The sequence below is a fragment of the Palaemon carinicauda genome, chromosome 44 (genome assembly GCF_036898095.1).
Source record: "Palaemon carinicauda isolate YSFRI2023 chromosome 44, ASM3689809v2, whole genome shotgun sequence".
Classification (NCBI taxonomy): Eukaryota; Metazoa; Arthropoda; class Malacostraca; order Decapoda; family Palaemonidae; genus Palaemon; species Palaemon carinicauda.
Window position 1 is genome coordinate 46,633,939 of NC_090768.1, and position 13,912 is coordinate 46,647,850.

General features: G+C 40.4%; 1 protein-coding gene across 3 annotated transcripts in view; it reads left to right on the forward strand.

Annotated features, from left to right (window-relative positions):
* LOC137634447 (acid-sensing ion channel 3-like) overlaps positions 1-13,912 on the forward strand; it is a 60,419-nt gene extending 46,507 nt beyond the window's left edge. The window contains exons 5-6 of one of the 3 annotated variants that reach the window (XM_068366846.1): positions 3,757-3,893; positions 13,722-13,912. In XM_068366846.1, the coding sequence (XP_068222947.1) occupies positions 3,757-3,845 (89 nt within the window). In that variant the 3' untranslated portion in view covers positions 3,846-3,893; positions 13,722-13,912. Of the gene's footprint in view, positions 1-3,756; positions 3,894-8,994; positions 9,917-13,721 lie in introns of those variants that run through there. The other 2 variants (XM_068366844.1, XM_068366845.1) reach the window with 2 other exon arrangements.

Below are 13,912 nucleotides of genomic sequence, written 5' to 3' on the forward strand. Positions count from 1 at the left end.
TAGCGAGGTTTTAAGGTTTCCTTCTTTTGATTTTAACACAAATAAAAAAGGAATCCCCGGGTAAAGCCTAAAAACCAGATTGGCAGGGACGTCCTCCCTCCTAATGGGTGAGTCGTACCCCTATAATTACCGTAGGTTTGTATTCCAGTTACGAAGCAAATGACAAATTTGGAAAAAAAATTTATTTTTTCTAACGATACAAACCTTTAGCTATTTATACAGACTTGCCCGCCAATCCATACCCCCTTGAAGTCCCACCAAAGTGAAGCACAGTCACAGGTGTGAGTGAGAGGGGTAGCTCCAACCCCCCCACCCCCTCAAACTAGTGGGACGGGTGGTTAACCCTTGCTAAATTCTAATGGCTTGGCCTTTCAGCTTCGCTGAAATAATACCTCTATAAATAGGTAAAGGTTTGTGTTGTTAGGAAAAATAAAAATTACAGTATTTCCAAATTTGTAATTTTCCCTTGCAAATTTCTTGGCTCCAAAGTTATTGCTATTATTTTGCGCAAGTTATCAAGAAGAGAAGCTTTTAGCACTTGTTGGAGAAGTGCTAATGTTACTCCACTATAAATGTGTTTGTGGTAGCTCAAGTCCAACTGATTACCTCCCAATTTCCATAACTCATATTATCTAAAGTTTTTAAATGTCTTTTGGCAAAATGTCTAAATTGGTTTTCTGAAGGTAATCATTTGTTCCCTAGTTTGCAATTTGGCTTTAGTAAAGGCTTTAGAACATATGATGCCCTTCTTACAATCTCCAATGCTATACAGAAATCCCTTGATTGTGGTCAGAAAGTTTGTATGATTGGCCTTGATTTTAGTGCTACCTTTGAATGTGCTAATCATGAGGTCCTTGTTTTCAAACTCAAACAGTTGGGAGTGGGTGGGTTTTTTCTTAGCATCATTATTAAATCTTTAAGTAATACATTACAAAGAATTGTTGTTGATGGGCACCATAGTGGTTATGGGAATGTGATATCTTGTGTTCCTCAGGGTAGTGTTCTTGGCCCATTGCTTTTCATGCTATATACTCATGACATGTGGTTTGGCCTAGAAAACAAGATTGTTGCATATGCAGATGATGTTACACTCTTTGCATCATTTGCATCAATTCCATCTACTGAATGTAGATCTGGGGTTGCTGAATCCTGAGTAGAGATCTAGCTAAAATTAGTGCATGGTGCAAATTGCAAATTATGGGACATGAAGTTTAATCCAAACAAAACTCAAAGTACGATTGTAAGTAGGTCCAGGAGTCCCCCCTCAACATCCGTATCCCAGCATTGATAATTGTTTATTTAACTCTGTATGATTCTTTTGAATAGAGAGTTACTTGAGGAGGCGGATCAGTTTAAGCACTTGGGGTCTGTTGTTGCAGCAAATGGTGGAGTGGAAGCAGAGAGTGAATAAAGGATGCAAAGTGTTGGGGGCAGTGAAGGGAGTGGTAAAGAATAGAGGGTTGGGCATAAATGTAGAGAGAGTTCTGTATTAGAAAGTGATTGTACCAACTGTGATGTATGGATCGGAGTTGTGGGGAATGAAAGTGACGTAGAGACAGAAATTGAATGTGTTTGGGATGAAGTGTCTGAGGAGTATGGTAGGTGTATCTCTGTTAGATAGGGTTAAAAACGGAGTATTGACGGTGAGAACGGGTGTAAGAAATGAGTTAGCAGCTAGAGTGGATATGAATGTGTTGAGGTGGTTTGGCCATATTGAGAGAATGGAAAATGACTGTCTGCTAAAGAAGGTGATGAATGCAAGAGTTGATGGGAAGGGTACAAGAGGAAGGCCAAGGTTTGGGTGAATGGATGGAGTGAAGAAAGCTCTGGGTGATTGATAGGAGGATAGATGTGAGAGAGGCAAGAGAGCATGGTAGAAATAGGAATGAATGGCGAGCGATTGTGACGCAGTTCCGGTAGGCCCTGCTGCTTCCTCCGATTGCCTTGGATGACCGCAGAGGTAGCAGCGGTAGGGGATTCGGCGTTATGAAGCTTCATCTGTGGTGGATAACGGGGGAGGGTGGACTGTAGCAATACCAATCAAACTCGGTTGAGTCCCTTGTCAGGCTGGGTGGAACGTAGAGAGGAAAGGTCCCCTTTTTTCATTTGTTTTGATGTTGGCTACCCCACAAAATTGGGGCAAGTGCCTTGGTAGATGTATGTATGATGATTCTTTTAAAATTTAGGTGTGATTCTTAACAGTAAATTTACTTATGAGAAACACATTAGGTCTGTGTCTTTTTCAATTGCACAAAAAATGGGCTTATTTAGAAAGTCTTTTAAGATTTTCGGTGATCAATCTATTCTGAAGAAGTGTTTTAACTTTCATTATACCTTGTTTTGAGTATTGTTCTCCTGTCTAGTCCTCAGCTGCTGATTCCTATCTTAATTTGTTGGACACAAACTTACAGTCTATTAAATTTCTTATTCCTGATCTTGAATTAATCTCTGGCACCGTCATTCAATTAGTTCGCTATGCATGTCGCATAAGAATTTTTATAATTCTGACCATCCTTTACATTCAGATATTCCTGCACAGTACCATCCAGTTCATAATACTAGGTATACAGTTAATTCTAATAGTCAAGCCTTCTCCATCATGAGGCTAAAAAATACACACGATTCTAGAAACTTTATTCCAGCTGTGACAAAATTGTGGAATGATCTTCCTAATCGGGTAGTTGAATCGGTAGAACTTCAGAAGTCCAAACTTGCAGCAAATGTTTTTATGTTGAACAGGCTGACCTAAGTCTTTTTATAGTTTATGTATGAAAGATCTGTTTTAATGTTGCTGTTCTTAAAATATTTTATTTTGATTCATTACTTCTCAGTTTATTTATTTCCTTCCCTCACTGGGCTATTTTTCCTTGTTGGAGCCCTTGGGCTTATAGCATCCTGCTTTATCAACTAGGGTAGTAGCTTAGCTAGTAATAATAATGATAATAATAATATAAATAGGAATGAATCGAAAGGGATTGTGACGCAGTTCCAGTAGGCCCTGCTGCTTCCTCCGGTCGCCTTTGTGACCGCTGAGGCAGCGGCAGTAGGGGATTTAGCATATGATGCTTCATTGTAGTGGATAAAGGGGGTGGTTGGGATGTGGCACCCTAGCAGTACCATCCAAGCTCGGTTGAATCCATCGTCAGGCCGGGAGGAATGAAGAGAAGGAAAAAACAATCCCCTTTTCTTTTCTTTTTTTTTCATGTTGGCTGCCCTCCAAAATTGGGGGAAGAGCCATGGTAGATAGATAGAATTAGTTGAACCAAATGTTGTAATAACCTTACAGAATTCTAGGAAAGTGATACTGTATACTTGACAATTTTGCTTACTACCTGGCAAGATTAGCACTTAATTTTATTCCCTTGAAATATATATAGACTAAAATTTAATACTGTATGTGGATTGAATGGTTTATGTGATTTAAATTTGTGAATTGGATAATTGAAAAATCACTTCGGTAAATCAGCAAGAATCTGGGAACTTCTGTTTTTTATTTATCTTTTAACCATGTTGCTGACTCATGAGAAATGAGGTAGCTAACTGGTGGAGATTTATAGGTTCATTATTAGAGCTACCTCTGACATTCTCTTGCATGTTAAAATATTGATCAAAATGTTAATAAAGCCATGGATGTCGACCAATATAAGTAATAGTTTTGTGGTGAAACAATTTACTGTTCAGTTGTATAATTACCAGCTGTACTATAATTTTGTTGCTTACATAACTAATGCTGTTCAATTTCTTTTTTTACTGTAGTGCCTGATGAAACACCTTCCCTGAAAATAACAAGAGATAAGCATCAAGTAGAAAAAGCTTTTGACAAAGCTTTTATGAATGTGTGTTGATAAGTGACTGCGCACCAAACACATCGAAAGGCTTCATTTTTTATGGAGGTAATAATTTTGAACTAAAGATTGAGAAATATTCCTCAGCATTACTTTCGAATGTCACATTATATCATTGGTCTAGGCTCCATTTGCATCGGTGGTAATGAAGCTCAAGTTGATACTTACATTTATTTCTTGCAGGCATGAATTAATTATTTTTAAATAAGACCTTGTATAGTACTTAGCTGTTCCTTATTAATTTTCAGATTGTGGTACAAATGTATGTATTAAAGCCTCCTCTTTTTGAGGAGTATCTAACACCTTAATGATCATTATCTGTCTCATCTCTGAGGATGAGCAAAACGTTTATAATGCTTTCGATACATAATTATGAATTGACCTACTACTTTTTCCTGTTGTGGTTAAACAAAATCCAGATGTAAATGCAAGATAGGTTTATGGTCCTTTGACTCTTCTCACAAGGTTATTTATTATGCTATTATTGACATTAAAGTGTGTATTAACTCTCATTTACAAAGTCATCATATATTATTTTTAGCATAAATAATCTTCATAAGCTCACATGCCATTGCTGCTCATTAAAGTTTTACAGTAATTGCTGCCAATTTAGTTACACAATTTTGCTTGTACAGTAAAGCTTGTATCCAGATTTCACTTGTACTTTCAGTTCATTCAAGTTTTCATTGCCATTGTTATATGCTTACCATACTTCTTTTCCATGACTGATGTTTATCTAAACTTCTCTGTATCTTTTGCTGTCACGTATAACAGGTATTTTGAAGATCTATGAAAAACTCACATTAACTAATTTTATATACCATGACATATGACCTCTTACATTTCTAGTATAAAGAAATGTGAAGTTTGCATTTTTGGCCTAGTGCTTTAGGAGGAAGCACCTGAAATAAATTATCTTTTTCCTGGTTCTTGAAAATGCCAGTGGTTAATAATGGCAGCATATCACAGACAATTTTAGGTAAACTTCAAGACTCCTGGAAAAGACGAGAGATGGATAAGGTTGAGACTGTGACAAACCCTCAAATGAGTAAGACTTTAATATACCTGGGGTATAAAAAAATTAAATGTGAAATAAGTTCCAACCATCTTCTGGAGCAGCCAGAGCTCTTGAACAGAAAAGGGGGAAAGATATATCCCAGCTATTTGTTCTACCAGAAACTTGGACTTCTCTACGCAACAGAATAACTAGTTCATATGATCAGGAACCTCTTTGAGAGACTATTGTGTAAGAGTTAACCAGCGATTTTTTCTAGCCTGAGTCTGGATTGTTCATTGAACCAGAGACAGGACAAGGTGACAGCTTAGTGATGTCGTGTTATCACGGAGGAGTCCCTGTCGACTCTTCCCATGAAAATAGTAAATTTCATTTTAGGCCATAACCAACAGGGTGTCCGAGTTCAGGAAGATGAACTTTGCTTCTGATCTGAGGGCATCCACAGGAGAACATCCTTAGTATCCATGGGCAGGGATTTTGGAGCACTGTTTGTCCCTGAACTTTTTGCAAGGCAAGCTCATGAAAAAGTCGGTGTTGGAGCACTCTCTCCATCCCTTGTTCCTTTCTAGCAATCTTAGCTATCGCTAACTCTACTTCTGTCTGGAGAACACATAGGGAGAATTTGCCAAATCCTAATTTGTCAGACTTAACGCCTCTCCAGGGGCCAGTTGTTCCGAGCATAGCTGTCATTTCCATGTTCATTATTTCTGTGCCTGAAGAAAGGGAGGTGAATGTTGATACGTCCTCTGTTTGGGCAGACGGCACTAAGTTAACCAAGTTCTTTGGGAACGGTAATGGGCTCTAAAGGCCCCAGTGGGTCAAATAACTTTCTCTGCTCAAGCATGGCCAGAGGTGGTAACCCCGGGGACTTGTAGGCTCTAAGAGAATTCTATAAGGCTGAAACCTGAAACCTGCTTGTTAAATAGGTTTAGCGTCTTTAGTTTGTGTTGAGAGTTTTGGTCGTAAATGAGTTCAGGATTCTGTGCTTGCGACTGAATCCTGTCTCCCAGTTATCCTCTGTGATAAGTTTCTCTATTCAAGACTCAAATTTCTTAGTTGAAGGATGAGGTTCCCAATCCTTGTAGCTTGAGGCATCTCTGAAACCGACATAAGGTTCCGAGAGGGTTGACTTCTGTTGGGTCAGTACTAGCGCTCATAGCGGTGGCCCCCATTAGTTTAGCATTTTATCCAGCTGTCAAGGCTATAAGGAGTGTCTAATTTCTCAAACACCCTTCCTTTCAAAAGCTATAAGCACATTAAAGCGAGATGGGAGGCGGAGGTTGGCCTAGGGAACTTTCTTTCCTGTTCAACATGTTCAGCCAAATGATGTACTTTTCCTAGATTTGGTACATTACAAGCAGACGACTTGAAGACTGAAAAGTCTATGCTTCTTAGTCAGGTTGACTCTTAAAGCAGACTGGAGTTCCATTGCAGGCATAGGGTAAAAAGGATTCTTTTCTATCTTCATCTTTCAAGATATGTGAAGGGGAATCCCCTGAGCAGACAATCATTCTTTGCTAATCAATCATGTCCTTAGGGCCATAATTTAGACCACCACCCAGACTTTTTAGGGAGGACGTCTCATCCTTGATGCATTGCGGAGAAAAGTTCTCGCGCATTAAACAAGCATATGATATGTCCTTGGTGGAAATACCCTGGGATAAGTTGTAAGCCTGTCTTGCGCATGAAGAATATTCTTCACGCGCAGCATGGCTGGTGCACGTGATGAGATAATCACGCACTGAGATAAGGCGGCGTGCACAGTAACGTCATCCAGTTTAGATGCAGCAGTGCATTCGGTAGGGGAAGAATAGTTACACTATTTCACAGCATTATTAGGCTTGGAAGGAAAGCCTGCTTGAGCATGAAGGCACTGTTAACTCGTGTGGGGGGGGGACGCAGCCGAAGTGGTCCGATCACCCTCATAGTACAGAGATGACCAATTTCTTCATTCCGGGCACTCTTTTAGAGGAGTTTTCTGCTGAGGACCCCTAGACGTACAAGGGAGGCGTTCTCATTATTACGAGCTGGAGACTGTTAGGATTTTCCAGTAAGGCTGTCTCATTACAGGGGAAAATGACAGGCTCAACTCTAAGGTCCCTCCAGGAATGAGGAGATGCTTTCACTGTTCTGATTGGAGAAACACTTCTAAAGGTGAACATCTTATCTGCATAATCTGAAAAATATAAAAAACTGAAGTGAACTTCTCGCCGCATAGAATGTTATTTCTCCAACTCCTGTTGGGGCCAGGGAGACTCGGCAACGTCGAAACCTTGTCAAGTTTCTTGTGATAAAAAAAAATAAACACTCCCATTGCATTTTGAGAGGGAGTTCATTCCGTATAGTATTTACATGGAGATTCTCTTAAACATCTCTTGTCTAGGCAAGAGGGACACAGAGGGTGTGTGTGTATGTCGGCCCTATTCATAGGGACGCTACAATAGTCTCTATCCCATCCTGGGCAAAAAATGTAAATACTGAGATTTACTGGACAGAAACACTCACTCGTAACTCACAGTTAATGAATAATCACTTAGGCTGTGAATTAAAAAGAAAAAAAAGTCGAGAGCTAAACACTAAGAGGGTAAACAAAATGAATGTGAAAGGCTCAATCGTAAAGTGAGAGAACAGCCTTTTCACTTCGCGACCAGCAGTGTTGTGGGGAGATGTAGTGAGCAACTTCCAGCTTGCTCCTTTCTCATGTGCTGCAGTTACCCAGCACGCAGTATGATGCAATCAACCAAAATTTGGGTTGGCTGTCATAGAAAACATGATTGGTAGTAACCTCATATAAATGACTCGGAAGTTTGTATCCACATAGGAATAAAATTGCCTAGAGGAAAGTTCACGTTACCAATGGAAAACCTCCAAGTGCTTGTTTGTTGAGCGAATTCATATTTAAGTTCACTACTTGGGGTCTGTTGTTGCAGCAAATGGTGGAGTGGAAGCAGATGTACGTCAGAGAGTGAATGATGGTTGCAAAGTGTTGGGGGCAGTTATGGGAGTAGTAAAAAATAGAGGGTTCGGCATGAATGTTAAGAGAGTTCTATATGAGAAAGTGATTGTACCAACTGTGATGTATGGATCGGAGTTGTGGGGAATGAAAGTGATGGAGAGACAGAAATTGAATGTGTTTGAGATTAAGAGTCTAAGGAGTATGGCTGGTGTATCTCGAGTAGATAGGGTTAGGAACGAAGTGGTGAGAGTGAGAACGGGTGTAAGAAATGAGTTAGCAGCTAGAGTGGATATGAATGTGTTGAGGTGGTTTGGCCATGTTGAGAGAATGGAAAATGGCTGTCTGCTAAAGAAGGTGATGAATGCAAGAGTTGATGGGAGAAGTACAAGAGGAAGGCCAAGGTTTGGGTGGATGGATGGAGTGAAGGAAGCTCTGGGTGATAGGAGGATAGATGTGAGAGGCAAGAGAGCGTGCTAGAAATAGGAATGAATGGCGAGCAATTGTGACGCAGTTCCGGTAGGCCCTGCTGCTTCCTCCGATGCCTTAGATGACTGCGGAGGTAGCAGCAGTAGGGGATTCAGCATTATGAAGCTTCATCTGTGGGGGATAACGGGGAAGGGTGGGCTGTGGCACCCTAGCAGTACCAGCTGAACTCGGTTGAGTCCCTTGTTAGACTGGGAGGAACGTAGAGAGTAGAGGTCCCCTTTTTTTATTTGTTTCATTTGTTGATGTCGGCTACCCCCCAAAATTGGGGGAAGTGCCTTGGTATATGTATGTGTAATTTTAAGCATATTGTACTTTTAAATTTTATTTCTATGTGTTTTGAGCTATTTTTAAATGTACTTTAAAACTCATTTATCTACATTTGGAGAAACTGCAATTTTTTTTTTTTGTAATTTTTAATGATAATTTTTTTATTCCTTAGCTTCAAATTGTTCCTATGATAGTGTTTATTTTATTTGATTAGTCATATAAGACATTGCATCCTCTTCACAATATGTTTATAAACTTTCAAACCATTAGATTGCTTATGGAAAATTACAATAATAATGAAAACATGTTTTTTATGAATTTGTGTGTTTATTTTTAATTTCTTTTTATCATAAGTTGCTTTGTCTGTTGTGAAATGTTTCCAGTTGGATTTGTCAAAACTAAACTAACACTCCCCCTACACCTAGCCTGATCTGATGAGCTTTCATCTAACTGACATAAGAAGCCAACACGATCCATGCCAAGACCTGAGAATATCTCTAAAAACCTTTGTGTGTTTTCGTGTCACAGGAAGACTTAAGACCGCTCTACTGAGGCCAGTAACAGGGCCTCCGTGAAAATTCACCGCATGGAGGACACAGTCCTATTTGTCAGCCACACACCATGGCAGATCCCCCTACACTTTCCACGAACTTGTTAAGAATGAACTGGACTATAGTTGTCACAAAGGTCAAGGGAGTTCGTATCACTGTGGATCTCACAAAGATGAACACACGTCTCCCGACCATCCCCACCCTTCGCCCATGCCCATAACAGCTCTCCACCACCACAGACACTACACGGCTATAGGCAAGTGGAGCTAGCGGAGAAGGACCATAACCTCACCACTTTAATTACATCTCAAGGACATTGCCAGGGACCAATGGGTTTTGCTGGCACCAGTGATGCTTAATGTTGATGTTGCAACCTAGCTCTCCCAGGCAAAAGAGTGTACCAAAGTTTTCGAAGACATTCTCATTTTTTATGACAACCTACAGACATATTATTACAGGATTCACAAACTACTTGCCCATCGCCGCAAAAGTGGCATCACTCTTAACAGAGATTAAATTCACAGTGGGCAGGGACCCATGTGAGTTTGAGCAGCTTTATCTTTTTTGAAGAAGGAATTGCGGATGATCCAGGATGAGTTGTCGCTCTGCACGATTTCCCCACTGTCCAACCTGAGAGACCTACATGCCTTCATGGGGTTAGTAAACCATTTGGTATATTTTGTCCTGACCATACAGCCCTTTAGCCTACTATTGGTCCCCAAGCATTCTTTTATTTGGACAACTGACCAGGACCAGGCCTTCAAATGGGTGAAGCAAGCACTATCAAGCCTTCCTATTCAATCTTGCGACCTTTCTCCAGACTGGTGAATCTCTTCTATGGGATAAGCTGTGTCCTCCTCTGCGACATGCTAGAAATGGTCAAAATCCCACATCTTTATCGAATGAAGTAGGGTGTCGTAATACCAATTTACTGCGGTGTGGCATGTCGGCAAGCCTTCATGCATTCCCGTTTCACTCTTTCATGCATGAGTCAGCTACCCCGTGTCTGAGGATATGACCAGTTGTGCTGAGGTAATTGCATGTAACAGGTCCGACATTAATGCTGTAATAGCTTCCCAGGAAGAGGATGCCTCAACAATCAATGGCAACAACAACAGCACAGTTCAATACTACTAACATTTGCCTTCATGATTGCATCATGTGCAGATTCCCCATGAATCCATATGACTTGCATGCCTCTCTGCTACCATACAGGAAGCTGTAAGAAGCCATCTCTACTGATGCAATCTTATGCCCTATGGAGCAAGAATACTTGTTCTCCAGCTCTATGTTGCCACACACTTGCCAGACTCTTCAGACAGCCACCAAGATTTTGAGGCCACCAAATGTCAAGCTCGACAGACTTTCTTTGATCAAAACAACACTGTCACCACCTGTGAGACCTGACATGTCCTACATCTCGGCCACAGCAGAAGCCTCTTAACAGTGATGACCATCCATCAAGGCCCTTCGAGTTGGCATCGGTGGATTAATTCCAGGTATCGGGGGAGTTCTTCCTTGTGGTCACTGACTGTCTTGTGGTAGTCCATGCATCTTCAACCATATGGTACTTCTGCTGCTACTTCAGAGAGGTGGGCTTTTCCATGATCACCAATGTAGGACCTCAGTTTACTAGCATCAAACACTTGATGCTTCAAACAGCCCCCTTCAAGGAGGATTGACTATGAGGCCCTTAAACATGGCCTTGAGTTATGAAATACGTCCACCATTCTGGTCACTCCAGCCCAGGTACTGTACGGTCACCCTTTCTGCATGTGTGCCCACCCATCCTTTGCCATTCATGGAATGTTGGCAAGGTAAGGCCCACGACTGACAGCCAAGCCACTACCAGAGCTGCTCAGTTACAGTGCAGCTGTGTCTCATATCACCAACTACAGTCTATATTTTATAACCACATCATCTGTTCAGACTAGGTAAAATGGGAGTGTCAAGTTTTACCTTTCATTGATGCATAAAGGCAACTTATGATTGATAGTTGGTTCAACCCAAATATTTTGTTAACTATTTTAGACTATTCTTTATGATTCTTCCCAATGAAACAAAGTTTATGAATTAAACCAGTAGTTTATTTTTAAGAGTAATGAGCAAATGTAAAGTATTAACATTTCTACCAACCATTGGTTGGTTGCATTGTTTATAAATCAAATAATTGTAGGCTACCAATAAATTAAGAGAAACAAAATTCTGTTCACACAGGAATTATAGAAATATATCACATTTAAATTAATTCATATTTTACCTAACTATACAAATTATCACCTTATATTAGTATGATTACGGCGAAGCTGGAATGGCCGATAAAAAATATTATCGAGGTGGTTGTAGAAGCTGGCAAATAGAGATAAGCCCTATTCACCCAACAGTCAGCAAAGCTCCCAAATTTTGAAGCAGGCAGTGTAACTTGAGGCACTCAAGTTTGTGTAGTCAAGAAAAATACAAATTACTTTAACAAATTTTTCATTTTCCTACATGAATATAAACCACCATCCCTTACTAGGATCATTATGAGAGGGGGGTCTCCTAGAATAAATCCTGGCTAGTTCACTTTCTTGGATTTGTCAAGGCACTGGTCCTGTAAAGAAGTGAATTCCTGTTGCCCTCCTACATGAGCTGGGCATTAGATGTCCCTGGTGTTAGGCTAGTACCTACCAACAGACTGGTAAATGGTCATGCATGAACCTTTATCCACGTAGAGAAAATGTTTCAAATATGATATCATTTGTGAGAAATGGGTTTGCATACATTCTATCCATCCTTCCCATCATCATGGAGGACGGGGGAGGGAAATACTTTGTTGCAAAACTTGAATCTGACATCCAGTCCAGCACATGCATGCATGAATGCTGCAGCCGAGGGAGGGGAAGAAAGAAAAGGGAAGGACTGTTGATCTTCCCTCTCATTCTAGACTTAGGTTGCGACCATTACTCTGACGAGAGCCTCCTTGTCCCATTAGGGAACAGGCTCGTTACACAACTTAAGAAGTTACCACCTGACCAAGGGTAAAGGTATCCAAGGACCTTTGGGTAAAGTCCTGAAGGTAGTGGACAATAAAGTTTGTCTGGCATTTCCATACTTATCATCAAGGCCTGCTGACAGGTTCTTCTTAGTGTGTTCAAGCCTGGGGTGATCATAACATTCCTTTGCTGCTTGCAAGGAAGGCATGTTTGGGGGTTTCACGAAGGCATAAAGATACAATGCTCTCGAATATCTCCTTTATCTTTACAGTGCTCTAGCCTAATGCTCTACAAGTTGTATTTTAGGTAGTGTTTTAGTGCCTTCACAGGACAGAGAAGCAAGTCGTCCTGTGGAAAAGGACTTGAACCAAAAGTCATGAACTGCTCAATTCTGGGTCAAGGCCACAAGCTTGTCACAAAGGCAAAATCCTTCCATCCTTCAGAATGACTCATGACTTGTAATGCCACACCACTCACCTACCCGCTTTCCTAAGGCTAAGGCTACTAAGTTTGTCGGATCCCTATCTGATGCCAGTCTCAAGGGCTCGTATGGGCCTGCTTGAGAAACCTGTAGACTCGTGTGGCATTTAATTCCAGTGCTTGAGTTTCCAAGAAGGGCAAGACTGTCTGAAGCTCTTCATGAGCCCAGACAATTTCCCCAAACAGGAAAGGTCTAAGCCCTTTAGTCTGAACCATTACAGTATTCCTGAGACCCAATGTTGTTAATCAGGTATAAGAGGAAAGGTGACGTGCCTAGAATGTCCTCGGGGGATGTTGGAAGGCATCCTTGAATGTTGTCGATGGGTCTGGAATTGCAGAGCAGAATACTGTAATTTTCTTGTTTAACGGAAGTGGCAAACAGGTCAGTCGATGTAGACCCCCAAAGAGCATAAAGCCTTTGATTTCAAAGGATATAGGGACCACTCTAGCCCTACACCCTACCCCTAAGGTCTGAGCATGTCTCTAAAACATTTCTCTTGCTTAGAAATATTTGTCCTATTAGCATAATATTTCCGATAGACTTGCGACGTCATCACTCTGAAAAAAATGTCGTAGAGTCAGTCATAAGTCGCATTTGTCGTAAGTTGACGACCACCTGTATTTTAACAACAGCAATTACCAATAAGTTTCGATTTTTATTTTGTCGTCAGCTGATCTTGAAGTGACGATGGTATTGAGGATAATTTTCTAACTTAAACAGTATCATTAGCAGATATCTAGTGCTAAATTTCACGTTTTTACTTGCGCTTTTTAATGTTATCGTTATACTTTGAAATTTATTTTGTCAATTTCTCATTTTGACAAATGTCGTAACTACACGGCACCAGTTGTGGTCACGGTCGTAAAGTCAATCGGTTTTCAGTCATGTAGGTTACCGTTATATTTAGAAATTTATTTTAAAAGTCAATTTCTCATTTTGATAAATGTCATAACTACACGTCACCAGTTGTGGTCACGGTCATAAAGTCAATCGGTTTTCAGTCATGTAGGTCATAAATCTACAAATATCTATAATCCCTTGAGCATAACAATCTACCTGCAATTTTTTTTTTCCATTTTAATTAAAAAAAATTTCTAAAGTTATACAGTCAGCAAGATGAGTCCGTAAGAAATACTTGTGTACAGATTGAGAAAGAATCAAAAGTGGGAACTTTGCCAACTGTCAGGTGGGTGGGGCCTACCCTCCACACACCAGGAACTACTACCATTTCTTTACCAGCCTTTCCAGCTTTGCCAAAATCATACTACTATAAAGATCAATGGTTTGTATTTGTATATAAAAGAGTCTATTTCAATTATTCTTTCTATCTACTTTA